The sequence below is a fragment of the Equus asinus genome, chromosome 26 (assembly GCF_041296235.1).
Source record: "Equus asinus isolate D_3611 breed Donkey chromosome 26, EquAss-T2T_v2, whole genome shotgun sequence".
Taxonomy (NCBI): domain Eukaryota; kingdom Metazoa; phylum Chordata; class Mammalia; order Perissodactyla; family Equidae; genus Equus; species Equus asinus.
The window spans coordinates 19661038-19688858 of NC_091815.1; the positions used below are offsets into that span (position 1 = coordinate 19661038).

Here is a 27821-nt window from a genome sequence, read left to right on the forward strand (position 1 = left end):
GATCATGATCACCCCTCCAAAATTTGCATCTCTCCAAGATGCAATGACAATTCCATTTTTCCAGGGGCTCAGGTGGAAGACTGGATGTCACCCTTGACTGTTCTCTCTCTCTCACCAGGAAATTGTCAATTCTTCAAAGTTCTCACAATGACTTACAAGGTCCTTTGTGATCTCGTTGCCTGCCTTCCCTCGCTGACCCCATCTGCTGTCCCTGTTCCCTCACTCACTCCACTCCAGCCACACGTGCCTCCTTCTTCTGAAACATCTCAGCATGCCCCATTTTGCAGTTGCTTTTTCTGGTGCCTGTGCACTTTCCCCCAGATGTCAAGTTGGCATGCTTCCTCACCTTTTCCAGGCTTTTGCTTACATGTTGCCTCATTAGTGAGATTTCCCTTGACCGGTCTATTCAAAATTGCAACTCCTATTCCAAGCACTCTCTCCAGCCTCTCTTTTCTCAATAGCACTTACTAGCGTCTGACATACCATATATTTTACTTATGTGTCACTTCTGTACCCGCAGCACCTGGACCACTACTTGTAACATAGAAGGTGCTGGAAGGGGTTGTGTTAAATGAATAAACGAATGAACAAATGAAGCAGTCCGGGGCATGGAGAGCTCGGCCTTTGTCCTTTAGTCACTTCCAGGCAGAGGCTGGCAGTGTGGCAGCGCGAAGGGCCGGCCTGTTGCAGGGAGGGACAAGCAGAGCCGGAGCCCGGGCAGCTGGCAAGGTCGCGCCGCGGGCGTGGCCGGCGGGGCGGGGCCGGGCGCCTGCGCCATAAAAGCCGCCGCGCGGGGCGGCCGCCTGCTCGCTGCGCGCCGTCTGCTCCTTCCTCTTTTTCTCCGCGCACGTCCGGATCCGTGTCCCCAGCCGCTCCTGCCATGGCCGCGTTCACCCAGAACCCGCAGTTCCAGAAGCTGCGGGAGTGGCATCGCGAGCACGGCGCTGAGCTCAACTTGCGCCGCCTTTTCGAAGGGGACAAGGAGCGCTTCAGCCGCTTCAGGTGCGCGCGGGTCCGCAGCGGGCGCGGACATGGGGGCAGCCGCGCACGGGGGCAGGTGTGCAGGGCCAGGGCCGGAGGCTGGGGCGGCGGGCCCCGGCGACCCCGGTCACGGATCGGGGCCCTGGCCCAGGCCGCACTTCGTCCTTGACGCCTCCTTGAAGCAGGTTCCCGGGTTGCTTAGTCGTGAGAAGTGGGCCTCCCTGTCCCCACCCTCCCATTCCCCTCTGAGGGGCTCTCGCCCTCCGCCCGTCCCCCCGCGCCCCAGCCCCCGCCATCGAGAAGGGAGTCCTTACGCAGCGGTGAGCGGGGCCTCCTTGACGCAGCGGGAGAGGAAGGACTGAGGAGCCCTGCCATGCGCTCCTGGCCGAGAGCGCTCGGGACCCGGCGCCGTCTGCGGGGTGCGGTCAGGGTGGGGCAGGCCCGGGGGATGTGCGGGGAGGCGCGGTGGAAGGGTGGAGATGTGGGGGCATGATACCTGCCGAAGGGGCTAGGCCCGGGGACTTATGAAGGACCAGGAAATGGAAAGGAGTCTGTAGGGGGAAATCCTGGGGGCCGGAATGGGGTCGAGCGTGCTCTGGTCACTGGCGCAGGTGTGTTGGGGAGGGGTGGTCCGTGGCCCCGAAATGGAAGTCTGCATTGGCCAGTCCTGTCATCTGGGTCCTTCCCTGAGGACGTTGGGTTGCCGAGTGGAAGCTCGGGGAGGGGGTGGTCACTCCCTGGGCTAGGCAGGGGCAGCTGCACCCAGCTCTCTGTCTTCCCATCCCGCAGCTCAGCGTGGGCAGAGGAATGGCTCCTCACCCAGCATCTGCCCCTTTCACTGTGCTGCTGCAGGTCAGCTTGGTGGGCGGGCAGGTAACCCAATACCACCACTGCACTGGGCAGCTGAGGGCCTTCTGGGGTGTGGTGTAGGGAGGATGTTTTTTCTGGAAGCAGCTTGGGTCAAGGAGCAGGCTGGGGAGACCTCAGGTGTGGTCAGTGGCTTCTGCCATCTTTCTACAGCTTGACCCTCAACACCAACCATGGACACATTCTGGTGGATTACTCCAAGAACCTTGTGACGGAGAGTGTGATGCAGATGCTGGTGGACCTGGTAATGTTCTGCTGTGGGAGGCTTGACCTGTGACCCACAGTGGGGCGGGCGAGCTGGGCTCCTGGGAGCCCCCAGGTCCTTGAGTATCTTTACTTCTTTCTCTCAATGGAACTCAGTCACTACCTCTGTGCCGATGCGGGGCTTTAAGCTCCTGCCCCTGGCTCAGATTCTGAGCAGCCTCCCAGGGGACCCCAGTGCCTGATGTCTGAGCAGACCCTTCCCAGGCAGTGGGTACGGGTGCCTGGCTGCAGCCATCTGTCAGCCCCACTGGGGGCTGCACCAGCTCTTGTGCTTGGGGGGCTTGGACTCTTGGTGGCCAACATGAGTGGGACCAAGCCTCAGTGTCTTCTCTTCCCAGGCCAAGTCCAGGGGCGTGGAGGCCGCTCGGGAGCGCATGTTCAGTGGTGAGAAGATCAACTTCACCGAGGTGAGCAGGCCGGTGGCCACCAGACTCTGCATACCCTCCAGGGCCTCTTCCTTCCCTTGGGGGTTCAGCTGACTGTTAGCAGCATCACCCTGTGTCCTCACTCCTCCTCTTAAGCAATGCTTTTGCTTAATGCGAGGCCCGAAGTCCTGTCTCCTTGAGTGGCCTGCAGGGCCTTGGGGTGTGTCTTCCCCAAGGCTGGCAGTCTGGATCTAGTGAGTGTGGAGTGGGACTGGGTGTCTGCCGAGGGACAGCACACCTCAAGCCTGCAGGGCGAGGGCGTCTCGGCATGCTCAGAGACCGTAACTGTCATCTATCCTCCTTGCAAGCTTTGTTGGTGAAAAGAAGAATCTTATGTCTAAAGGTCGACCTCAGAAGGCCAGGCCTGGGGGGCCCTGTCCCTGCATGGTGTGGAAGCCTGGAGGCATAGTAATTGGAGAACTCAGTCTCCTTTTCATCCTATTATCATCCTCCTTTTACATATGAGGATAAGACAAGGCTCAGAGGTCAAGTCACTTATCCAAGATGTCGTATCTGTAAGGGACAGAGCCAGGATTCAAACTTGACCTGTCTCTTGCTGCTGGGCCAGGCTGAGGGAGGCTGCACTCAAGGAGGGCTTCCTGGAGGAGTGCATTTGCCTGTGCGGTGTGGGACAGGAGTGGAGTTGGGCAGGGCGAGGGCACAGTGGCATGAAGCCGGCGCCTTAGTGAGCCTCTCCTGGGGCTGGAGTCCTCAGACCATCCCTTTCCTGCCCAGCTGGGGTCTTTAGACCTGTTTCCTGCAAGGACTCCTGCTGGCTTCAGCTTGATGGGACCGCTGCTCTCACATGACCAGACCAGCTGTTGGGCCCCATCGCAGACTTAGGTCTGGTTTGGTTGGTTGGTTTCAGACAGCTGGTGTCATGGGGCTGCTTGGTGAGGGAAGCTCCAGGTGCCTGCTTTGCTCCACATCCGAGGGGCTGGGGGCACTTTCCAAAAGGTCCCGACCAACACCGTGTGCTCTCCTTGGGGAGAGCAGACTAGGCCTAATGAACCCTGGTCCTCTGAAGCCAGTTGTTGCTTGTCTCTGACCTGTTGTCACCACTCTCCGTCTTTGCTCACTCTGTCCCTCTTTCCTTGACTTGTCAGTTCTGAACACCTCTGGGCCCTTGGGGCCATCTTAGGCTTGTTCTGGGCTCCCCTTGTGGCTGTCTGCAGTACATGAGGGTGCGACACGTGCCCTGCCTCCACCCCCGCCCTGGGTCCTAGGGTGGCCGCTCCTCCCATCAGCACATGGTGGGTTCTCCGTCCCAGACCACAGTACCAACAGAGACCTCAGGGCCTGCATGTTCCGTGGATAGAGGGCGGAGCTGAGGCTCGGAGCCACACTGCACCGTGCCCAGCGGGGAGCCTGGCTGCCCTGGGGTGGGGGTCTTCACACCCTGACTCTCGTCCCCAGAATCGGGCAGTGCTGCACGTGGCCCTGCGGAACCGGTCAAACACACCCATTCTGGTGGATGGCAAGGATGTGATGCCAGAGGTCAACAAGGTCCTGGAGAAGATGAAGTCGTTCTGCCAGGTAAGCAGCTGCTGGGCTGGACTTGCCCTTGGCCCTGTGTGTGCATTTGGGGATCTGGAAGCCCTCATGGGGCTGCCCCTTCACTCTCCTTGGAGAGGACTCCAGCCCTCACTGCAGCCTGAGGTGAGGGAGGCCTGTGGTTGCTGGCCCTGGGGGCTCTGCTGAGGCGCCAGTTTCCCTGACCATCTCCCGAAGGAACCTGCTTCCTGAACTGTCCACACCTGTGGGCTCCTGGTGATGGTCTGGCCAGGGCAGATGATCTGAAAAGAAAAGCGAGGCCCCTGACGGGTGGGATTGTGGGCGAGAGACTTGCTGTCGCTAACCTCCTTAGTCAGGTGCCCTTATTGCCTAATCTAGAACCAGATGAAATAGAGGTTGTAAAATTTCCTTGACCACACGCCAGGCAACTCTCCAGAGGCAGCCTTTGTGGTGTTTCCTGTGAGATCTTCCAAAAGCCTCCTACGCGTGTGTTCGTGTACGTATACAATTGTCGTCTCCTCTCTGAAATACATGCACACGTGCATACACACGCAGGTTCATTTTCACCACTCTGCTGCAGCTTATCTGTACTTATAAATATGTAAGAGTGCCGCTGTGTCGGCATCAGTGTGCACGACTGTGCCTCCTTTTCCTGTGGGGGACGTAGGGCTCACCTCAGAAACCAGCTAGATTTCCCCACATCAACCACTGTTGCCTCAGTGTCTGCCCTGGGGTGCTTCTTCGAGGGTCGGTGGACGTTTTCAAGCCTGGAATACAAGGTGATGACTGGGGTGTGTGCACGTCTATATGTGTGGGTTATGTGTGCTTTGGGAGTGACAACCTGGGCTCTGGTCAGCTTGTCCCTGAGAGCAGTGGCCCCCACGTGTGGCCGGTCAAAGTCTGGTTGCCTTGGCTAAGAACCGTTTTCAGATCTGAAACAGCAGGAGGTGATCTGGGCATCAATCCCAGAGGCCTGGCAGCCGAGTGAGCGGGATTTCCCGGGGTGAGAAAGACTTGGGATCCTGATGGGAATCTGGATTCCACAGTGCCCCTCAACAGTGGTTGGTACGTGTGGTGGGCCTTGGGTTTGGGGAAGGGCGTTTCCAGCCACCTGCTGTGAGTGGCAGAGCTGCCGTGCCTTGGAAGCCTGGTGTTCTGTTTGATCAACCCTGTGTGCTCCAGCTTGCCATGTGGAGAGCGTGGCACTGGCTGTCTGGGGAGTTGTCTCCAGCAGAGCCCTCCCTTACAGCTGGCTGCTCGAGTACCTGACTCAGACTGATGGGGTATTTATAGTTCAAATAAGCTGCTGAATGGCAGCAATTCCATGTTGAGGAACACTCCTCAGGGCTGTGCTCTCTAAAGTTCACCAAGGTTGGGTAAGGATGTTCACCGTGACCTTAGTTGTAGCGGCAAAAACTGAAAACAACCTAAGCTCATTTACAAGAGGGAACCGATTAGTAAAATCAGTGTGTATTCATATACTGTAGAAATGAGCACCATTAGGAATTGGGGAGCTATGGTTGTGTTGACCTGCCATGTTGTTCAGAATATACTATGAAGTTAAAAAAGAAAGTTACAGAATTGGTTTGTGTCATAAAACCCCATCTGGTCAAATAAAGGGTGTGTGTAGTTATATTATAGATGTAGAGGGGCTGGCCCCATGGCCGAGTGGTTGGGTTTGCACGCTTGGCTTCGGCAGCCCAGGGTTTCACCAGTTTGGATCTTGGACACAGAGATGGCACCACTCATCAGGCCGTGCTGAGGCGGCGTCCCACATAGCACAACCAGAAGGATCCACAACTAGAATATACAATTATGTCCTGGGGGGCTTTGGGGAGAAGAAGAAGAAGGGAAAAAAAAAAAACGAAGGTTGGCAACAGATGTTAGCTCAGGTGCCAATCTTTAGGAATGAATAAAGAAAGAAAGAAAAAGAAAAAGATACAGAGCCAGTCCTCATGGCCTAGCAATTAAAGTTTGGCTCACTCCACTTTGATGGCCCGGGTTTGGTTCCCAGACATGGAACTACACCACTCGTCTGTCAGTAGCCATGTTGTGGTGGCAGCTCACATAGAAGAACCAGAAGAACTTACAACTATATGCAACTGTGTACTGGGGCTTTGAAGGGGAAAAAGAAGAAGAAAAAAATATATATATACATGTTTTTTTTCCCGTCTGGGATGCTTTGTTGTAACAAAACTTTGATGGTGAGATGGAGGGTTGAGAAGCTGAACAATGTATTTTTTTCTGTATTGATAGAGAATTTCCTATGGCAGTTGATTACTATTTAAAGCAAAATAAAAGTTGGTCCATCTTCAAATTACTCTGAAACTTAACAGCGGAAAACAACAGTCAGCTTTTCTGTGGATCAGAACTTTGCAGTGGCTCTGCTGGCTGGTTCTGCCTCAGGTCTCATAAGGTTGTAGTCAAGATGTTGGCATAAGATTATGCCCATCTGAAGGCCCCATGGGGGCTGGAGGATCTTCTTCCAAGATGGCTCACTAGCAATTAGTGCTTTTGGGAGGCTTCAGTTCCTCACCTGTGGACCTCTCCACAGGCTGTTTGAATGTCCTCAGGACAAGGCAGCTGTTTTTCCCCAGATTAAGTGATCCAAGAAAGAGAAAGGCAGAGGGCCTCAAGGTCTTTTAGGAAGTAGCATCAGAACTTACACTCTTTCAATTCTGTAATACTCTATTGGGTGTACAGGTCAACTCTGATCCAAGTAGGGGGGACTACATGAGGACATGAATGAAATGCTGGAGGCAAGGATCACTGGGAGCCATCTTGGAAGTTGGCTTCCAGTCTGCCCTCTGGCTCCCAGTGATTCATATGTTCCTTCCAGATGCAGAATACCCCACTCACCTTCTCTCAAGGCCATATCCCATTACAGTATCAGCTAGAAGTCAAGAACCTCATTGTCTGAATTAGGTACAGATATTGTAGTACCTGCATTTCCTCTGATGCAACTCAAATACAGTTCCTTTTGATATGAGAATGTGTGAATTTAAAAGACACGTTACTTACCCTCACACGCCAAACATACAACGGTGAGATAGGCATAGGATAAACTGATATAGAATGATTACTTTTCAGAAAGAAGGGGAAAATGGGAGGCTCACAGGAGTCACTCATCCAAAGCAGTTCTGAAATCCAGCAGGACACATGTTGGCAGTTGCTTGGTTAGCACTCAAGGCCTGAGATCATTCCTTAGGGCTTTTGGCTTTGCCTTCCTTCATCCTTTTTTACATGAAAGATAGTCTGTGTTTGTAACTGCCTAGTGTCCTCAGCCTGCTTACTGCTTGTAGAAATGTGGGTATCTAAAGGCTTCTTTTCCTTTCGTACTATCTCTGTCCCTTTGAATTAAAGCTAGTGGTGTTGCTGACAATTCAGTTATCTTAAAAACGTTTTGGGTCTCCTGTGAATCTTTCAGGGAGAGATTTACTCCAATAGACTCACAAATTTCTTTAAGATAAGTCCTTTTGTACAATTGCTTCTGAGACCACAGAGACAATACCCTCAGCTTCTTAGAAGCCTCATCTTTGACTATAAAGTTCTCTATGTTACTACCTTACCTCTTTCTGAGGTCTTAACACAGGGTTTTACAGCTACACACTCGGCTTCATCTTTATACTATGCTTTTGTGACAGTGCCCTGGGTTTGATCTTTGCCAAGGAGCCATCTCTTAATTCTAGCATCAGGTGTTGCCTGAAGAGGCTGGGAATTTTCAAACTCAATTTCTGGCTGCTTTTTTAAAGATTGGCACCTGAGCTAACAACTGTTGCCAATCTTCTTTTTTTTTTTTTTTTCTGCTTCTCCCCAAATCCCCCCAGTACATAGTTGTATATTTTAGTTGTGGGTCCTTCTAGTTGTGGCATGTGGGATGCTGCCTCAGCATGGCCTGATGAGCGGTGCCATGTCCGCGCCCAGGATCCGAACCAGCAAAACCCTGGACCGCCACAGTGGAGTGCGCGAACTTTAGCACTCGGCCACGGGGCCAGCCCTCTGGCTTCTTTTTGTTGAAAAGTTCTTCCTTTAGCTTCTTTCCGTGCATTTTATTGTCAGCACCAAGAAACCAGGCAGTTCCTTTACCATGGCCTGAAAATCTCTGTAGTTAGATCATCCAGCTCATAGAAAGCTTTTGCTTTCCCCCTGAATGCAGGCAACAATTAAACATGCTGTCACTACATAACAAGGCTTCTTTCCTCCAATTTCCAATCATGTTTTCCTCCCTTTTCTTTAAATCCACACCAGCAGCCCCCTCAAGGGTGTCAACCTTCCGCTAACAATCTCTTCCAGTGTTTATTTTGGCCTTCGCTAACGCTCTCCTCCAAGTTCTTTTAGCTCTTGCCCCATTTTTAGGTTTTTGTTCTGGCAACACCCTACTTCTGGTGCCAGAATCTTCATTAGTCATTGTTATATAACAAGTTACATCCCGACTTGGCTTAAAACAGTGGTAAACATACTATCTCACACGGTTTCTGTGGGTCAGAAGTTCAGGAGTGGCGTAACTGGCTGGTCTTGGTTTGGGGGTCTCTCCTGAGGTTGTAGGCAAGATGTTGACTGGGGCTGCGGTTATGTGAAGGTTTGGCGTGTTCTAGAGCACCCCCTTCAAAGGCAGTTCCCGTTCATGGATGGTGAGTTGGCACTGGCTGCTGGAGGAGGCCTCAGTTTCTCGCCACATGAGCTTCTTCATGGGACCGTTTGAGTGTCCTCACAGCATAGTAGGTGGCTTCCCCAAAAGTGAGCAATACAAGAGAACGAGGCAGAAGCTGCAAGGGCTTTTATGACCCAGCTTCTGAAGTCATGCTCCGTCATTTTTGCAGTATCCTAACGGGTGCGCAGGTCAGCCCTGTTCAGCATGGGGGGAACTACACAGGGGTGTGAATACTAGGAGGCAGGATCACTGGGGTCCACGTGGAGGTTGGCTGCTTGTCTGATATTCCTGTCCCGGCACAGACCACTCACCATCGTGGACATTTTGCATCTCTTGGTCTCTGACACGTTAGGGTCTGCTGAGAGTTCCCCCTTGGTTTGCACATCCTGACAACGTTACTGTAAGGTGGGGATGTGCCCCTGCTTTGCTGATGATGAAATAGGTCCAGTGTCTGAGGTGAGTGTGGTAGGGATCTGCCACAGTGGTCTCAATAGGACCCTGTGAGGGCCTGGAAGTTGGGATGGAGGCGTAAGGATGTGAAAGTAATGGTTTTTGAGCATCAGCTTATACTGGGGTGTTTGGACTGATTACGTCTCTCCACTCTGCCAGCAAGTCCGAAACGGCGACTGGAAGGGGTACACGGGCAAGCCCATCACGGACGTCATCAACATTGGCATCGGCGGCTCTGATCTGGTGAGGAGAGAACTCCCTTGGGGTGGGGTGAGGGGTCCCATCCAGGGCCTTGATTTCTCCAGCGAAGGGTCATGGCTGTCCCCACCTCTTGTGGGCCCTGGAATCTTGTTTTCCGATGACGTGTCTCCCCACAGGGACCTCTCATGGTGACTGAAGCCCTCAAGCCATACTCTTCAGGAGGTCCCCGGGTCTGGTTTGTCTCTAACATCGATGGGACCCACATTGCCAAAACCCTGGCCTCCCTGAACCCTGAGTCCTGCCTCTTCATCATCGCCTCCAAGGTATGGGCCTTACCCCGGCCTGGCTCCCAGCCCACTGCGGGTTGTGGGGGGAGGGGGCAGGGCAGGTGGCTGTTAGCCCCGCCCCGGTTATTGCACCCTTGCGACTGCTTCTGCTGAGGTGCTTTGGGGGTCGAGTCAGTGCAGCTGCCCTCAGGCTCTTCCTTGTCTGGCGGCAAACACAGCTTACCTGAGGAAAGCCCACACTTGTCGGTTGGACTTGGTCTTCGGGTCACACCCACTTCCTTTGTGGGATCTGCGCTCAGCCTGGGATTGTTCTCGTCTTTCTTTGAGATCTGTCCCTAATCTCCTTTCTGATCCCAGAGCATCCCCAGATAATATAAGGGTTTCGTTTGTTGTCTTTTATGCCCTATTTACCCACATTAATGTACGTAAAATATTAAGAATTCCATCTGAATTTGGAGCTACAGCCTAGCCTGGGCTGAAAGGAGCCCCAGCTGTGACTCCAGCCCCTTCCTGGAAGATGCTTCAGCCTTTGACCTGTGTGGGGTTCAGGGGGGTATGTGGCTTTTACGAGGGTTCACCGCGCTCTGGTTGTGACATCGTGGAAGCACAGGCCCCTGCCCCAGGCTCAGCCACTCATCGTGGCTTTGTGGACACGTGGGTGGAGGTTGTCTGGAGTAACTGTCACTGACCCACATGCCCTGCTCCTTGTGACACCTGGGCACCCATCTGGCCTCTACTGCTGAGCCCTGGCTTGAGGCCGCACTGACCTTGAGCTGGGGACCAACTGCTGTACTCTGTGGCTGCAGACGTTCACCACCCAGGAGACCATCACGAACGCCGAGACAGCAAAGGAGTGGTTGCTTCTGTCGGCCAAGGATGTGAGTGCTGGCATGAGCGAGGGGCAGTGCGTGGGCCGGGGCATGGGGTGGACCTGCCCATCCACCTGAGCGGCCAAGCCTTGCCCTAGAGCCCTGTTTCTCCCAAACTTGGCAGCCTCTCTGGTACCTGCCTTTTCTGATTCAGATATTTGGCTTGGCCAGCTCCAGACACGCCGCACACAGCAGAGCCTGCTCTAACTGGCTGACGGCCCTTTCTTGAGGCCCCTTGGCCCTGCGGGATCCTCTCCACCCTTGGCCACACCCATTTTACAGGGAAGGAAGCCTGGGCCTTGTGTGCCTGTGAGCTAGGATGCTCTGGCCAGCCTCTGACCCCTCTGTCCCTTTGACCTTGTTATGGGGCTCCTCCAAAAGCCTCAGAACCAAGGACTGGGAACAGTCAGTCCCACCAGGGCCTTGGTTTCTCCAGAGATGGGAGGGTCACTGGCCTTGGGTGGCCCCCACTGTGGGTTTGATGTAACTTGACTCCATCTCTCGTAGCCTTCTGCAGTTGCGAAGCACTTTGTTGCCCTGTCCACCAACACGGTAAGTGCCCACGTGGGCTCCCAGACTACCTCCCTAGAGGCCCAGGCCATGTCAAGGTCGTGGTCCTTCAGAATACACGAGCCAAGAGGTGGTTCACTGGTTCGGGGATCTTGGCTCTGCTGATGGGATAGAAGGGTTGGTTGCCCGTGAGAGATGGGAGCTGTCCTTGTCTTTCTACATCCTCCCATCAAATCTCTGCAGCTCCGATGAGAGGCTTGCAGTGAGTGGAATCATGTTGATGCCATCCATCTCCAGAACACTCCATACACATGACCTCCCTTGGCCTCTACCACTGGCCTCTCTCCAAATGGGATATGCTGGTAGGGGTAGGGGACGCATCCTATTTCTCACAGAAGGATGTTAAGCCCCAGTGCAGGAGTGTGCCTTTCTGCCCAGTGATTGCCAGGATTGAGAATCAGTGATGCCACGATGAGAACGCAGGTCACCTGCCTGCCAGTTCTCATAGTCTGTCCGGTCCCAGGTGGTGCAGGGTTGCGGGGGGAGGGGTTGCTGTGCTCCAAGAATAAGTGGCACACCTTGTGAGAACTTGCTCTCTGGTAGGCTTTGTGCTGGGCTGTGTGAGAGCTGGAAGCACACACAGGTCTTCCGGACCACCCCTCCCACCCCTGCCTCCAGTGCTGATCCCCCCGTCGGGGGAGACAGGAGGCCATGTTAAGGCTGGAGCACCACAGCACTGCTGCTCCCCTGCAGGCAGAGCTCGGACTGGTGCCTCCTCCTGTGGGGACTAGGTAAGGGGTTGCTGACCCTGTCTGCCTGGGGACAGATCACCTGAGGAATGATTGGTCATCTCCTGAAGGCCTCCTGGGGCAGAATCACCCTGCCAGATATTGGAAGGGCTGGGCCAGCGTCTGGGCTGGGTGCCACCTGGCCTGGGAGGTGGCCGCTGCCCATGCTCGGGTTCTAGGCTAGGCTCGGGTTCTGAATGTCCTGGGGCCGGGTTTCTGGTATCCCGACAGGCCCACGAAGTAGCTCCTGCAGAGCAGTGTGGGCCTGCTCATCCCTGGGCGTGCAGTCCCCTTGGCAGCAGGGCTTCGCAGGTGCCAGGCCACTGGTGTGCTGGGTGTTGGCCTGGTGTCCCCCTCTGGGGGTGGGCAGCTTCTCGTCCCCACCCTGGACTCACACTGCTCCAGCCCTGCCCTATCAGGCTCTGTGGAAGGTGGGAGTGCTCCCACAGCTCGGATGGCCCCGTCCCTCATACCCTGGAGCTTCTGTTCTTGTCCAGCTAACACAGCCTTCCTTCCTTCTCTCCCTTTGCCCTTTTTAGACCAAGGTGAAGGAGTTCGGAATCGACCCTAAAAACATGTTTGAATTCTGGGATGTAAGTAAAGGCACTGCCTTGTGCTGGGTGAATGATGTGTCCTTTGCCACGCCATGACTGTTGAGCCACAGAGGAGGGGCCCGTGAAGTCAGGTCAACATTTATTGAGCACCTACTGCATGCCTGGCTTTGGGAAAGGCCAAGAGGCCCCCGGAGAGGCTTGTGGGGCAGGAGCAGCCTGGTCAGGACCAGGGTTCCACTTCCCCCAGGGGCAGGCTGAGCTTGCAGGGCCAGATGACACTCCCCTCGGTGCCTGCCAGCAGCACCCACTGTGGGGTAACCGGAGCCACCCCGACCCCCCTCAAGAGGCTGAGGTTGTGAGTTATTTTCAGTGATGACCTTTCCCTGAACTGCAGCCGCAGTCTGAAAAGGCCAAGGGGCAGGGTGAGGCAGAAGGTGAGCCTGGGCAGGCCTGGCAAGGAGCCGCAGGAGCAGCTGGAGGGTGGCAGAGAGGAGGCGCCAGGCCTGGGGCCTGGGGACCCTTGCCGGGCAGCTTGCAGAGCAAACCTCGACTGAGTGGCAGAGCTGCAGGCCCCTCTAGCGACAGGTGGTCACATGGGCTCATCTCTGCTAGAGCCACCGCTGGTGCTGAGCAGTGAGCAGGCGCTTTCCTTGCAGCTTGCCTGATGCAGCGGGGGTGTGAGAATCTGGCTGTCGAGTGCAGGGGAGACTTGGGGGGGTGGGGGCGCAGTGCAGGGTTGGTGTGGGTGTTCTGAAGGCAGCGGGCGTGGCTCTAACATGCGACCGTGGCAGGCACAGCAAAGAGGGCATTGTCCAATCAACGCTTTCCCCATTGGGGCTGTTTCGAGGCCTTTAGACAGGAAGCTCTTGGCTTGGTGGCAGCACCACAGATGAAACCTCCTTTGAACACTCTGAAGGCCTTGGAGTATGGGAGAGAATGAAACCCAAACCCCCTAAGGCATCTATTGTGTGTAATGAGTTAACTTCTTTCTAGAATGGGACTAGTTATGTACCATCCTTGGAAGAATTGAGAAGAGTCACTCAAATCACTTTCTGCGTCCTGTGGCTCAGATGAGGAACCCCGGTCGAGCGAGACTGTGCAGCTTCTAACAAATGTTGCATGCCTGATAAAGGAGGGGAGGCACCTTCCACCTCCTTCCTGGGATCTGGAGCCTGAGCAGATGGTGGTCAGAGACGTGTGGGTGCTCCTGCTGGTCAGGGAGCCTCACCGAGCAGGGCTGTGTCCCATTCTGGGTTTTCATTGCCCGTAACCACCCGGCATGCAGAGATGAGTTGGGGTGTGGCTTAGGGAGAGGCCTGGGTCTCCCAGGTAAGGCCTGGGAATGACACCTGGGCACGAGAACGTGGGGCCTGGGCTGAGTGAGGCCTGAGAGGCCAGGGTGGGCACAGGGGAAGCCTCCTGGCCCTGGCCAGATGTACCCACACACAGCAGCTGGAGGAGGGACCTGCCTGGGTCAGTAAGGTATGTATTGCTGAATCGAGAAGGTGACATCTGAGGAGCCAGGGAGACAGAGACAGGGGAGGTTTCTGGAGCTAACGTCTGTCAGATGAGATAGAGGAGTGAGGACAGACATAGGGATATTGCACTGGCTCTGAGGTAAGACCGGAAGAGTCCAGTCTGGCAGAGGTACGTATACGTGGTGAGGCCCGGTCTGTTGGGGTCGGTCATGGGCAGCCTTGTGTGTCGGGATCAGGCAGAGCTGTGGTGGTAAGGGGTGAGATCTCTCAGGGCTCAACCAGCGTCAGCACATATTGGGGAACTAATTTTGGCTGGTGAGGTCTGAAGAGGAGCCAGGACAGGTAAAAGTACAGGTGAGGTCTGTGAATTCTGGAGGAGACGCAGGTATTTAGAGATGGTTCTCTAAGTGAAGCCTGAGGAGCAGGAGTCACATACGGGTACTTAAACCTGGATCTGTGAGTTGAGGTTTGGTTCCATGGCGTGTGACAGGTGTACACATTGGGGTCTCTGACTGGTTCTGAGAAGTGAGTGCCAGGTAGTGGGTGGCTGATCACTCAATTGAGGTGATTAGAACTCAGGATTAGGCAAACGTGTCAGTGCCCTGGGCCAGTTCGGCCACCTGGTTCTCAGCATCCTGACCCAGTGTGATGGGCGGAGCTCTGGGTGTTGGCGAGTCCTCTTAGCATCCATAACCAGCCCAAGGTGTGGTCTGTGGCTTTGGGATCTGGCTGGGGTGGAGTTTGAGGCGCCTGGGTGAGGGAGAGGTGGGAATGCACCTAGAATAAAAGAGGAGGCCTGGGGAGCTGGGGCAGGTGAACAGACTGAGCAGCTGTGTCAGTGAAGTGTGGCCTGAGAGGCTCATGGTAGATAAACGTCTAGACCCGTGTCTGCAGGGGCGAGACGCCCGAGGCGCAAGTTGCTCAGACACTGTTTGGCACCAGTGGGCTCTCGCCAGGCTTCCCTCACGCTGGGGTGAGCAGCTCGAAGTCTGTCAGGTTGAGGGAAGTGTCTGTTCAGCTGAGTTTTCTATGCTGGAGTCTGCCGGGGATGGTCTCTAGAGCGACGTCTGCCTGAGGCCTCAGAAGCTGGAATGAGGTAAGGTGTGGATAAGTAGGTTTCTTAGGGGAGGCCTGAGGAGCCGAGATTAGGCACATGTAGGTAGAACTGGGGTGGTCCAGGACGGACGCTGGAGCCAAAGGTTGGCGGAGGCACAGCTGAGTCTGACAAGTGAGGACTAGAAATCCGTGACCGAGCCCAGGTCAGAACTCTGCCGTCAGCTGATGTCTGAGCTATTCTGGTAATGCACAGGTGAATGGGAAAGACTGAAAAGCTGGCGTCAGGCAAAGGGATGAAGAACTGCACCCATCTGGAAGGTTTATGAATTCTGGATCTGGCTCAGGTGTGTAGAGCAGGTCTGTCAGGTGAGGTTTGAGGAGTTGAGATGAGATACAGGTTTGTACTTTGGGGTCTCAAACAGGTAAGGTTTCTGAGCTACCAAAGTCAGGCCCTGGTCTGTGTTCCAAATCTGAGGAGCTGGGGTCAAGCACAAGTGGGTAGAGCTGAGTTTTTCAGGTAATGTCTATGAAACCAAAGGCAAGCAGAGGTAGGTTGACTGGAAAAGCCATGGTTAGGTTCATTCAACTCTGTCTCACAGTTGAGCTGAGGGACAGGTAAGTAGAGCAGATCTGTCAGGTGAGGCCTGAGGAGCCAGAGTTGGCCTCATCTAGAAAGAACTGGATCTCTTCGATGACCCTGGAGAATATGAAGTGAAGACAGGTGGCTTGAGCTAGGTCTCTCAGGTGAGTCTGAGGAGCTGAGTTGGGGCATAAGTGAGTGGATGTGGATCTCCTGGAACTGCATCTCTACCCATCTTGTGGAGGCATCTTGTGAGGGTGAGGGCTTATGGCCAGGCACAGCTTTGTGGAATTGAGTTTCTCAGTAAGGTCTGTGGATTCTGTCTCTGGCACAGTTCTTATCCTTGGGTTTGTCAGCATAAGTTAAGCACAGGTGGATAGAGCAGGGTTTGTCAGGTAAGGTCTGTGGAGCCAGGATCTGAGCAGATTCACAACACTAGGGCTGTCCACTGAGACCCAAAAAGTCACAGTCAAGCCCAGGTAAGAACTCGATGTCTTAGATGAGATGCGAGTAGCCGAGATGAGGTTTGGGTAGGCAGAGCTGGCCCACCATGTCTAGTCTCAGGAGCCGGGAGCAAGCACAGGTAGGCAGAAGTGGCCCTCCAGTGTAGTCTCATGAGCCAAGGTCAAGCACAGGTAGGTGAAACTGGTCCATCAGGTGTGGTCTGAGGACCCAGGATCAAGCACAGGTAGGCAGAGCTGGCCCTCCAGGTGTGGTGTAAGGAGCCAAGGTCAAGCACAGGTAGGTAGAACTGGCCTTCCAGGTGTAGTCTGAGGACCCAGGATCAAGCACAGGTAGGCAGAGCTGGTCCTCCAGGTATGGTGTGAGGACCCAGGGTCAAGCCATAAGTAGGAAGCATTGACCCTCCAGGTGAAGTCTGAGGAGCCAGGGTCAACCACAGGTAGGCAGAGCTGGCCACCCAGTGTGGTCTGAGGAGCCAAGGTCAAGCACAGGTAGGCAGAGCTGACCTACTAGGTACAGTTTAAGGACCCAGGGTCATGTACAGGTAGGTGGAGCTGGCCCATCAGCTGCAGTGTAAGGAGCCAAGATCAAGCACAGGTAGGCAGAGCTGGTCCCCCACATGTGGTCTGAGGTCCCAGGATCAAGCACAGGTAGGCAGAGCTTTTGCTCCAGGTATGGTGTGAGGACCCAGGGTCAAGCCATAAGTAGGAAGCGTTGACCCTCCAGGTGAAGTCTGAGGAGCCAGGGTCAACCACAGGTAGGCAGAGCTGGCCACCCAGTGTGGTCTGAGGAGCCAAGGTCAAGCACAGGTAGGCAGAGCTGACCTACTAGGTACAGTTTAAGGACCCAGGGTCATGTACAGGTAGGTGGAGCTGGCCCACCAGCTGCAGTGTAAGGAGCCCAGATCAAGCACAGGTAGGCAGAGCTGGTCCCCCACATGTGGTCTGAGGTCCCAGGATCAAGCACAGGTAGGCAGAGCTTTTGCTCCAGGTATGGTCTGAGGACCCAGGGTCAAGCCATAGGGAGGAAGAGTTGGCCCGCCAGGTGAAGCCTGAAGAGCCAGGGTCAACCACAGGTAGGCAGAGCTGGCCCGCCAGGCATGGTTTGAGGAACCGAACCAGGGTCATGTACAGGTAGGCAGAGCTGGTCCCCCAGGTGTGCTCTGAGGAGCCAGTGTCAGAGGCAGGTAGGCAAAGCCTGTCTGCCAAATGTAGTGTCTTGAGGAGCTCTGAGCTAGGGTTGAACACAGGTGGGTAGAGTTGGCTCTTTCAGGTGTTGAATTCAGATAAAATAGGTACCCCTGGGTCTTTGTGGTGAGGCCTGAAGAACCAGGGTTAAGCCTGGGTGGATGGAGCAGCCTCGCAGGTCAGGCCTGCAGCTCTGGGGCCTTCTGCAGGCAGGCAGAACATGGTGGGGCTCGTAGGAGGTCTCTGGGCCCTAAGTTAGACATGAGTAGATAGGTGGGGCTCGTAGGAGGTCTCTGGGCCCTAAGTTAGACATGAGTAGATAGATGTAGCTCTCTCAAGCAAGGACTTTAGAGCCAGACGTGTACACCTTGGTCTTGTAGGTGAAGTCCTTGGAGCATGGTTCTGGCTCAGGTGTGTGGACCCCAAGTCTTAGAGGTTAGGCCTGGGGAGCGTGGGTTAGTCACAGGTAAGTAGGACCGCCACTCAGGAAGGGTCTGCGGAGCACAGGTATGCAGGTATGTTTGGGTCCAGTGAGGTCTGAGGCTTCTCAGTGAGGTGCTAGTGCCCAGGTTAATCAGGGGTTGGTTGTGTTGGAAGTGTCTCCGAGATGTGAAGAGCTGAGTCTGACATACAATAGAGACCTGGGTCTCTCAAGTTAGGCCCGTTAGGGAGCCGAGGTCAAGCCCACGTAGATACAGCTGGATCTCTCAGGAAGGTGTGAGGAGTCTGAGCTGGGCTCAGGGAGGTGGACCTGGGTCTGTTGATTGAGATGTGAGGGGTGAGGCCCAGACAGGTACCTGAAGCCTGGTCCATCAGCTGAGCTGTCTGGAGCCTGTCTCTGATGGGTGTCTAACACTGCAGTATGAGGTACCAGAGTCAGACAAAGGTAGGCAGAGCTAACCTTGGAGATAGCCGTCGCATCCATGTCTGGCACTACTGTGTTGACCTGGCTTTGTCAATGAATTCATGGAGCCAGGGTCACATGGGCAGAGGTATGTAAACATGATCTTAGGTGGGTTCTTGCCCCCTGGGTTCAGGTACAAACTGGCATCCCTGGGCTTATTAGGTGAAATGGGTGGGGCAAGATCTAGCCTGGAAACGCATATTTGATGTGGCTGATGAGGCCTGGGAAGGTGGATCAGACACAGGTGGGACCTTCGGTGGTAGGATCAGGCACGGTTAGATGGGTAGCTTCAGCGTTCATCAAGGGAAAGCCAGACTCATTGTTGGTATGTCTGCCTGGCGAGGTCTGGAGAGCCCTTAAGATCAGGTACAACTGGTAGAAGGCCGTGAGCGAGGTCAGCCACCTGTTCTCAGCACCCTGGTAAGATGCGAGGGGCAGGGCTCAGGGTGTTGCAGAGACCTGAGGATCTACAGTCAGTCCAAGGTGTGGTCTCTAGCATTGGGGTCTGATTGGCATAGGGTCTGAGTTACCCAGGTGAAGCAAAAGATAGCATTATACGTAGTTACCTAAAGTGAGGTCCTGGGCACTGGGGCAGGTGAAGTGCAGAACGTTGAACTGACTGAAGGACTGCGTCTAGAAGCTATGATCTGAGAGGCCCACTGCAGGTAAAGGTGAGGTCTGCAGATCTGTGTCTGCAGGTTGAGGTCTCAGAGAGTCAAATCAAACACTGGCATTGCTGGGCTCTCCCAAATGGGAGGTCTGAGGACCTGACCCCAGCCAAGGTCAGCAGCCTAGAATCTGTGGGTCTGAGGGCTGACTGCTCAGTCTAGTTTCTAGAATTGAATGTGTTAGGTGAGATCTGAGAGCCTATGTAAGGCGTGGTGTGGCCTGTGGGACTGTGTTTGTCAGGTAAGGTTCCCCCAAACCTGGATCCTTTCCAGGTGAAGGGCCCCACCGTTCGTCTCATTAGCCGAGCTGGAAACCTCTGGGCCACCCTTGGTTCTCTCATTTTTCCAATTCATTCTGTTAGTTGAACCCTCTGAATCAGTCCTTTGCACTCCCTTGTCCAGCGTGGCATCATTCTCTGGACGACCACTGGGGACCCCTGCGTGGTTTTCTGCTTCCATTATCACTGCACCCACAGACTTCTTGGTTCTCCAGTTGGCCTCTCACCGTCTTCCCTTTAGTCCTCACTCCTTCCTTCCTCTTCTAGATTGTGCTGTGCCTCCTCCTGCCCAGCTTGTTTCAATGGGCTTCCAGTAGAGAATTAAGTCCTAATGTCCCAAGGCATCCATTGGATGTAATGAATTAGCATTTCTTCTTTGCGTCTAGAAGGGTACTTACTGGCCTTGGACCAAACTGGGAGAATTGAGAAGTTAAGTCAATCAAAACGTTTTCTGTGGGGCTTAATTCTCTCGCTATTGAGAAAGGCGGTCTTTCCACAGGACCTTTGCGTATTCTGTTGTGGCTGCTGGAATGCTTCTCTCTCAGTGTTTCCCTGGGTAATGCCTGCTCAGTCTTCAGGTCCAGGCTCAAGCACCCTTCAGATTTTTTTAATAATTGGTTTCAGTATTGTATTTCCTTTCTCTCAAGCATTTGTATCTCATTTTCATAACTATTCACATAATTGTTTCATTTACATCTTTCTCCCCGTGGACTATTTCCGTTGCCTGTGCTAGGAACATAGTAGGTGCTCCATAAATAGTGGTTAGGAAGATGTGAATGGAGTTCTGAGGATTCTGATGATACGAAGTGGAATCGGCAAGTGTGGCATGAGAAGGCACAGTGTGAAGGTAGGCTTAGGTATGTCTTGGGGCTGAGGCTGAGAAGACTGGATAAGCCCAGGTATGAGCCACTGGGCCTGTCAGTGTCCCAGGAGGCAGGGCTAGGTACAGGTATGAGTCACTGGGTCTGTTAGTACAGCCTGAGGAGTCGAGAATACACACTGGGTATGTCAGTATCAGAAGGGACAAGGCCAGGCCAAGGTTTGAAGTACTGGGTCTGTGGGGGTCTGAGGAGGTGGGGCCAAGGGCAGGTAGGAGGTTCTGGGTGCCTAGTTGTTCAAGGAGGCATGCTTAGGCACAGGTGTGAGGCACTGGGCCTGTTAGTCTGAGGAGGCAGGACCTGGCACAGGTATGAGGAGCTGGGATGTCACTGTCCAAGGAGACACGGCCAGGCACGGGTATGAGAATCTTATCTGTCAGTGTCCAAGAAGGTGGGCCTGGCACAGGTGTGGGAAGCTGGGTCTGTCGGTGTCTGAGGAGGTGGGCCGGGCACAGGTATGAGGTGCTGGGTCTGTCAGTCTCTAGGAGGTGGGCCGAGCACAGGTATGAGGCACTGGGTCTGTCAGTGTCTGAGGAGGTGGGCATGGCACAGGTATGAGGCGCTGGGTCTGTCGGTATCTGAGGAGGTGGGCCTGGCACAGGTATGAGGCGCTGGGTCTCTTGGTGTCTGAGGAGGTGGTCCTGGCACAGGTGTGAGCTACAGGGTCTGTCGGTGTCTGAAGAGGTGGTCCTGGCACAGGTATGAGGCGCTGGGTCTGTCGGTGTCTGAGGAGGTGGCCCTGGCACAGGTATGAGGCGCTGGGTCTGTCGGTGTCTGAGGAGGTGGTCCTGGCACAGGTATGAGGCACTGGGTCTGTTGGTGTCTGAGAAGGTGGGCTGGCACAGGTATGAGGCTCTGGGTCTGTCGGTATCTGAGGAGGTGGGCCTGGCACAGGTATGAGGCTCTGGGTCTCTTGGTGTCTGAGGAGGTGGTCCTGGCACAGGTGTGAGCTACAGGGTCTGTTGGTGTCTGAAGAGGTGGTCCTGGCACAGGTGTGAGCTACAGGGTCTGTCGGTGTCTGAAGAGGTGGTCCTGGCACAGGTATGAGGCGCTGGGTCTGTCGGTGTCTGAGGAGGTGGCCCTGGCACAGGTATGAGGCGCTGGGTCTGTCGGTGTCTGAGGAGGTGGTCCTGGCACAGGTATGAGGCGCTGGGTCTGTCAGTGTCTAAAGAGGTGGTCCTGGCACAGGTATGAGGCGCTGAGTCTGTCGGTGTCTGAGGAGGTGGGCCTGCCACAGCCATGAGGTGCTGATTGTTCAGTGTTTGAAGAGGCTTGTATGTGGCAATGGGTCTGTCAGTGTCTAAAGAGGTGGCCCTGGCACAGGTATGAGGCGCTGGGTCTGTCGGTTTCTGAGGAGGTGGGCCTGGCACAGGTATGAGGCGCTGGGTCTCGTGGTGTCTGAGGAGGTGGGCCTGGCACAGGTATGAGGCGCTTGGTCTCGTGGTGTCTGAGGAGGTGGGCCTGGCACAGGTATGAGGGGCTGTGTCTGTCAGTGTCTGCGGGGTTGGGCCTACCACAGGCATGAGGTTCTGGATTGTTCAGTGTTTGCAGAGGCTTGTATGCGACAATGGGTCTGTCAGTGTCTAAACAGGTGGCCCTGGCACAGGTATGAGGCACTGGGCCTGTAGGTGTCTGAGAAAGTGGGCTGGCACAGGTATGAGGTGCAGGGTCTGTCAGTGTCTGAAGAGGTTGGGCTGACACAGGTATGAGGCACTGGGTCTATCTGTGTCTGAAGAGGTGGGCCTGGCACAGGTATGAGGCACTGTGTCTGTCGGTGTCTGCGGGGTTGGGCCTGCCACAGGCATGAGGTTCTGGATTGTTCAGTGTTTGCAGAGGCTTGTATGCGACAATGGGTCTGTCAGTGTCTAACGAGGTGGCCCTGGCACAGGTATGAGGCGCTGGGTCTGTCGGTGTCTGAGGAGGTGGTCCTGGCACAGGTATGAGGCACTGGGTCTGTCGGTGTCTGAGGAGGTGGTCCTGGCATAGTTATGAGGCACTGGGTCTCGTGGTGTCTGAGGAGGTGGTCCTGGCACAGGTATGAGGCACTGGGTCTGTAGGTGTCTGAGGAGGTGGTCCTGGCACAGGTATGAGGCTCTGGGTCTGCCGGTGTCTGAGGAGGTGGTCCTGGCACAGGTATGAGGCGCTGGGTCTGTCGGTGTCTGAGGAGGTGGTCCTGGCACAGGTATGAGGCGCTGGGTGTCTTGGTGTCTGAGGAGGTGGGCCTGACACAAGTATGATGCACTAGGTCTCGTGGTGTCTGAGGAGGTCGTCCTGGCACAGGTATGAGGCACTGGGTCTGTCGGTGTCTGAGAAGGTGGGCTGGCACAGGTATGAGGTGCAGGCTCTGTCAGTGTCTGAAGAGGTGGGCCTGGCACAGGTATGAGGGGCTGTGTCTGTCAGTGTCTGCGGGGTTGGGCCTGCCACAGGCATGAGGTTCTGGATTGTTCAGTGTTTGAAGAGGCTTGTATGTGGCAGTGGATCTGTCAGTGTCTAAAGAGGTGGCCCTGCCACAGGTATGAGGCTCTGTGTCTGTCAGTGTCTGAGGAGGTGGCCTGGCACAGGTATGAGGCACTGAGTCTGTCGGTGTCTGAGGAGGTGGCCTGGCACAAGTATGAGGCACTGGGTCTCGTGGTGTCTGAGGAGGTGGGCCTGGCACAGGTATGAGGCTCTGGGTCTCTTGGTGTCTGAGGAGGTGGGCCTGGCACAGGTATGAGGCGCTGGGTCTCGTGGTGTCTGAGGAGGTGGGCCTGGCACAGGTATGAGCCACTGGGTCTGTCGGTTTCTGAAGAGGTGGGCCTGGCACAGGTATGAGGCGCTGGGTTTATCTGTGTTCTGAAGAGGTGGGCTGGCACAGGTATGATATGCTTGGTGTCTGTGACTGAGGTGGCAGGGCCAGCCATGGTAAGGTCTTTGGTTGAATCTTGTGGCTCTGGTCAGTCCCATGTGTAGTTTGCCTGTTGGTGAGCCCAAAGAGTTGCCAGTGCCTGGCGTGCTGTCTTGCTTCCCTCAGGTGGGTTGGGCCCAGGCCCCCTGAGCTGTCCTTGTGGAAGAGCTTTGCTCTCAGGGGGCAAGTTTTGTGGCAGGAGGGCGGGGGGCGGGGTGTGCCAACCCTTCCTCAGCACCTTTTCCTGTCTCTCCTAGTGGGTAGGAGGACGCTACTCGCTGTGGTCCGCCATTGGACTCTCCATTGCCCTGCACGTCGGTGAGTCTGCGGGTTTCTGCCTTGGAGACAATCTAAGGTTGGGTGAGGGTCTCATGTCCTTGAACACCTTCCTGTCCCTACAGGCCACAGGCCTTTCTGCCCTTGGCTGGAACATTTTTTTCAGGTCAGGAGGGCAGGCCCGAGTTTTCTTTTGGGTTTTCAGGTTGACCTTACTCTCTGCCCCTCACAACTGCGGTCCTGTTCATATCCCATCCTAGATGGACTCAGACCCGTCTTTCCGCTCAGGGTCAACTCTGAATAGAGAGACTTTCTGCAGGCCCACGTCCTCCTGGGTCCTGTGTCCTCTAGCTCCACATCCAGCCTTTTCCCTGGTTCCAGAAGAAGCTAGGTCCACCGCCAGCAGGGCATGGGGCATGGTCATTTCCGTTGATGCTGTTTTGTGTTGCAGGATTTGACAACTTTGAGCAGCTGCTCTCCGGGGCTCACTGGATGGTAAGTGCTGAGGCCTGTGTTCTCTGCCAGGCACTGGCCAGAGACAGGTGGTTGGTCCAGCTCCCTTTCTCTCTCCCTCTCTCCTTCCCTTCTGGGCAGCTGCTTATCTCCCACTCACTTTGTTCTCGTTTCAGGACCAGCACTTCCGCACGACGCCCCTGGAGAAGAATGCGCCCGTCCTGCTGGCTTTACTGGGTATCTGGTACATCAACTGCTTTGGGTGTGAGACGCAGGCCATGCTCCCCTATGACCAGTACCTGCACCGCTTTGCTGCCTACTTCCAGCAGGTACCAGCTGCCTGGCCAGGCCGGGGGTCAGTGGGGCCTTTGGGGGGCCTGGGAGGCCCAGGTGCCCAGGTTCCTGCTCCTCCAGGGACTTTCTACCCCGTTATCCTTGGGCATGGCCAAGGCCTATCTCTGCTCCCATCTCATGGTGAATCTTTGTTCGATCTGAGTGTCAGCCAAGTTTGACTACTATGGGAGGGGTGTGACTGGTTATCATGGTGGCCAGTCAGGCCCTAGTTTGGTTCAGGGCACGTGTCTCAGCTGGGTCATTTCTTTCTCAGACATCACTCTGTGTGTCTGCAGTTAGGTTGGGGCCACAGGCCAGGATGCCTATGGCTTGCACTGCCTTTGTCCCTCCAGAAAAGCAGGTTCACGCCCAGTCTCTGGTGCCTCTTTGCCCTCACAGCCCTCTGCCACTCTGGCATCTCCAGAGTCCCCGGGGACTGAGCAGCCCCTCTCCTAGTCCAAATTCTGTGCCGGGTACCTGTCCACATCTGTCCCAGCATCCCTTGGGCAGGCATAGCTGACGTTCACTGACACCTGAAGGTGGATCCTATGATTGGAGGAGGGGCCAAGGTTCCCCAAGGCCCAGAGACTAGTTGAGGTGTCAGCCCTCAAAGATGTATACTCTGGACCCCAGCTGCCTCTTCCTTAAGACATCAGTTGAAGATTTTGTGACTAATTTTGTGACTAATGTGCTCTTAGGGAGGTCCTCCCCAGACCTCCATACCCACCTGCTTCTGGTTATGGGTCCTTCAGAGTGGTCTAAGCCAGAAAGCTTGTGAGCCTGTGTTCTCACAGGTGAGGGGCAATAAAAGGATCATGCCTGTGGACATCTTCACAGGGCCAGGGCAGGGTGGATATGCCTGGTGCATCTCACACAGGATTTGGGCACCGTGCTTGAAGGAGCAGGACTTGCAGGGGGAGGGCTGAGTCTTTGTCCCCATTCCAGGGTGACATGGAGTCCAATGGGAAGTACATCACCAAGTCCGGCATCCGTGTGGACCACCAGACAGGCCCCATTGTGTGGGGGGAGCCAGGAACCAATGGCCAGCATGCCTTCTACCAGCTCATCCACCAAGGTAGGGCCCATCTGGCCTGGGTGGGAGTGCTGCTGGGGAGGGGAGGGACCACCAGCAGAGACTTCGCCATGAGGCCGATGCTCTCCTGTAGGCCATATGAGTGGCTCCCATGGGTTGGGGTAGGCACCTGGGTGACCGCAGTGCCCTTCACAGGCACCAAGATGATACCCTGTGACTTCCTCATCCCGGTCCAGACCCAGCATCCGATAAGGAAGGGTTTGCATCACAAGGTAAGAGTCACCATCCAGCCCTTCGTCACACACTTGTAGGCTCACATTACATGCTCACATTACACTCAGACCTCTTAAGACCTGATGCATTGGTTGGCGGTTATACTAGTTTTCTATTCCTGCCGTAACAAATCACCACCAACTTAGTGGCTTGAAAGAACACCCATTTATTACCTTGGTTTCTGTGGGTCCGAAGTCCAGCAGGCTCTGCTGGGTCTCTGCTCAGGTTCCCACCGGCTGAAGCTAAGGTGTCAGCAGGACTGTACCTTCCAGGAGACAATAGGGGGAAATCCTGTTCCTTGCTCATTCACATTGTTGGCAGAATTCATTTCCATATGTTGGTAGGACTGAGGTCCAGTTTCCTTGCTGGTGGCTGGGGGTCATTCTCAGCTCCTAGAAGCTACCTTGGCTCGTGGTCCCCTCTGCCTCAGAACCTGAAGTGGTGGTTTGAGTCCCTTTCAAGCTTCAATTCTCTGCTGCCTCCTCTGTAGCATCTCTCTGCTGGACTCATTTGCCTTCCTCTCCTACTCTTAAGGGCCTGTGTGATTACATCAGGCCCACCTGAATAATCTCCGTATTTTAAGGTCTGCAACGTTAATTCTATCTGTAAAATCCCTTTGGCCTTGTAACATAACATACACAGGCTTAACTCAAGGGGCAAAGATCATGGAGCCAAGATCTTATCTACTATAGCAGCAAACGGGAAAACCATCCAACTCTTAAACCTGACAGAGGCGTTGAAGAGGACTGATAGTGCCTTATCTCAGGGTACAGAGTAGCATGGGTTACTGTGGGCACAAGCTTTGGCCTCAGAGACTTGGGTTTGAATTCTGATTCTTCCCCTCTGAACTTCTGCAATTCATTGCTATTGACTTGAGGAAACTGGCTCAACTAGAAAAGGGATGATGCCTCGCCTCTCAGGATCTTTATTTTTTTTGAGGAAGATTAGCCCTGAGCTAACTGCTGCTGCCAATCCTCCTCTTTTTGCTGAGGAAGACTGGCTCTGAGCTAACATCCATGCCCATCTTCCTCTACTTTATATGTGGGATGCCTACCACAGCATGGCTTGCCAAGCAGTGCCATGTCCGCACCCGGGATCCAAACCAGTGAACCCTGGGCCGCTGAAGCGGAATGTGCGCACTTAACCACTGCGCCACCGGGCCGGCACCCCCCTCGGGATCTTAAAAGATAGATGTCGGTCAAGTTCTTAGCAGGGCCCTTGGCAAGTGGTGCATATTCCTTAAAGGGTAGTTATCATTATACCTACTTTCCAGTGTCATCAGATGTGCCCTGCCATACACCCTTGCTCCAGCTGAGCTCTATGTGGGGTCCAGCAGTGTGACCCAGGCTGGGACCAGCCTTAACTGGGAAGTGCCGGGCAGTCTTGTCCCTCTGCCTAAAGCCCAGACAGTATTGTAAGTGTAACTGGATATCTCTCTCGTCAGATCCTCCTGGCCAACTTCTTGGCCCAAACTGAGGCCCTGATGAGGGGGAAGTCAACAGAGGAGGCTCGGAAGGAGCTCCAGGCTGCGGGAAAGAGTCCGGAGGACATAGAGAAGCTGTTGCCACACAAGGTCAGCACTTCCCATGAAGTGGGCTTTGGGTGGCGTCCTGGAGTTGGAAGGATAAAGGCGTGGGGGCGGGGGCTTATGGTGTGCCTGGCTTGTCCTATACAATAGGAGAGGCTGTCCTTAAAGATCTGCATATCCTAGCCCCTAGGGCAGGCTGTGCTTCCCTTCTGAGGATTTGGGGTTCACGACTAACTGGGGGACATTTCCTGGGTGTTTTCTGAAGGTCTTTGAAGGAAATCGCCCAACCAACTCAATTGTGTTCACGAAGCTCACGCCATTCATTCTTGGAAGCTTGATTGGTGAGTGAGTGGGGAAGGTCCCTGCGTGGGGTGGGTTGGATTGTGCTAGTGAAGCCCTAACGTGCACTGTCTGCCACCTGTGTAGCCATGTACGAGCACAAGATCTTCGTTCAGGGTGTCATCTGGGACATCAACAGCTTTGACCAGTGGGGGTGAGTTGCTGACTCAAGGGGGAGGGGAGGGAATGCCTGTGGGTTGGCTTGTGGATTTCACTAGCAATGCTTGAACCATCCTCATACCATTCTTTCTCCTCTTCCTGGCAGAGTGGAGCTGGGAAAGCAGCTGGCTAAAAAAATTGAGCCTGAGCTTGATGGCAGCAGCGCAGTAACCTCTCACGATTCTTCCACCAATGGGCTGATCAACTTCATCAAGAAGGAGCGTGAGGCCAAAAGCCAATAAACTCATGGGTGGCTGCGGTCCCTGTTGTGACTGTCCTTTTTGTCCCTCCTCACCAGAGTCTGCACTGCTTGGTCCTGCCCAGAGCACAGTCTGGTTGCGGGCTCGGACCACAAGCCCTCTGGAGGAAGCTGGTCTGGAATTGCCACTCCTTCCATGCCCACACTCCCTCTGTTGTACAATTAGCTGAAGTGATTAAGTGCAGCTGATTTTTCTGACCCACGTTCACACTGTCCATATACCAGTTACAAAAATAAAGATGCCACAAAGGAAGTTGTAGGCTCAGCCTCTTGTTTCCTGAGATGATGCTCTATGCTGGAGTTAGAGTCCCCAGCAGGAGGAGTGATGTGCCTTGATTGAGATTGGACTGTAAGTGATGAGCAGGTCCAGAATGGAGGATGGGCCCTTGAGAAGTGGGTAGGGTGAGGCACAAATCAAAGTCACGAGGGGC

The 27821-nt window shown here is 54.8% G+C and overlaps 1 protein-coding gene across 1 annotated transcript; it reads left to right on the forward strand.

Moving 5' to 3' along the window:
* The first annotated feature begins 713 nt into the window (after positions 1–713).
* On the forward strand, positions 714–27643 carry GPI (glucose-6-phosphate isomerase). Its single transcript, XM_014838175.3, has 18 exons — positions 714–1002; positions 2002–2092; positions 2451–2519; positions 3954–4073; positions 9313–9396; positions 9531–9677; positions 10448–10519; positions 11018–11062; positions 12348–12401; positions 22995–23055; positions 23465–23508; positions 23643–23795; positions 24745–24874; positions 25028–25104; positions 26550–26678; positions 26899–26974; positions 27060–27126; positions 27238–27643. The coding sequence occupies exons 1-18, from the start codon at positions 881–883 to the stop codon at positions 27371–27373; spliced, it is 1677 nt and encodes a 558-aa protein (XP_014693661.2). The 5' UTR covers positions 714–880; the 3' UTR covers positions 27374–27643.
* The last annotated feature ends 178 nt before the right edge of the window (positions 27644–27821 follow it).

What these genes read in the sequence shown, in the direction of transcription:
- GPI (XM_014838175.3), top strand. Translation starts at nt 881, where the DNA reads ATGGCCGCGTTCACCCAGAACCCGCAGTTCCAGAAGCTGCGGGAGTGG. An exon ending in TGCTTCTGTCGGCCAAGGAT is followed by an intron (nt 10,520 to 11,017) that starts GTGAGTGCTGGC and finishes CATCTCTCGTAG; the next exon opens with CCTTCTGCAGTTGCGAAGCA. An exon ending in TTGCCCTGTCCACCAACACG is followed by an intron (nt 11,063 to 12,347) that starts GTAAGTGCCCAC and finishes TGCCCTTTTTAG; the next exon opens with ACCAAGGTGAAGGAGTTCGG.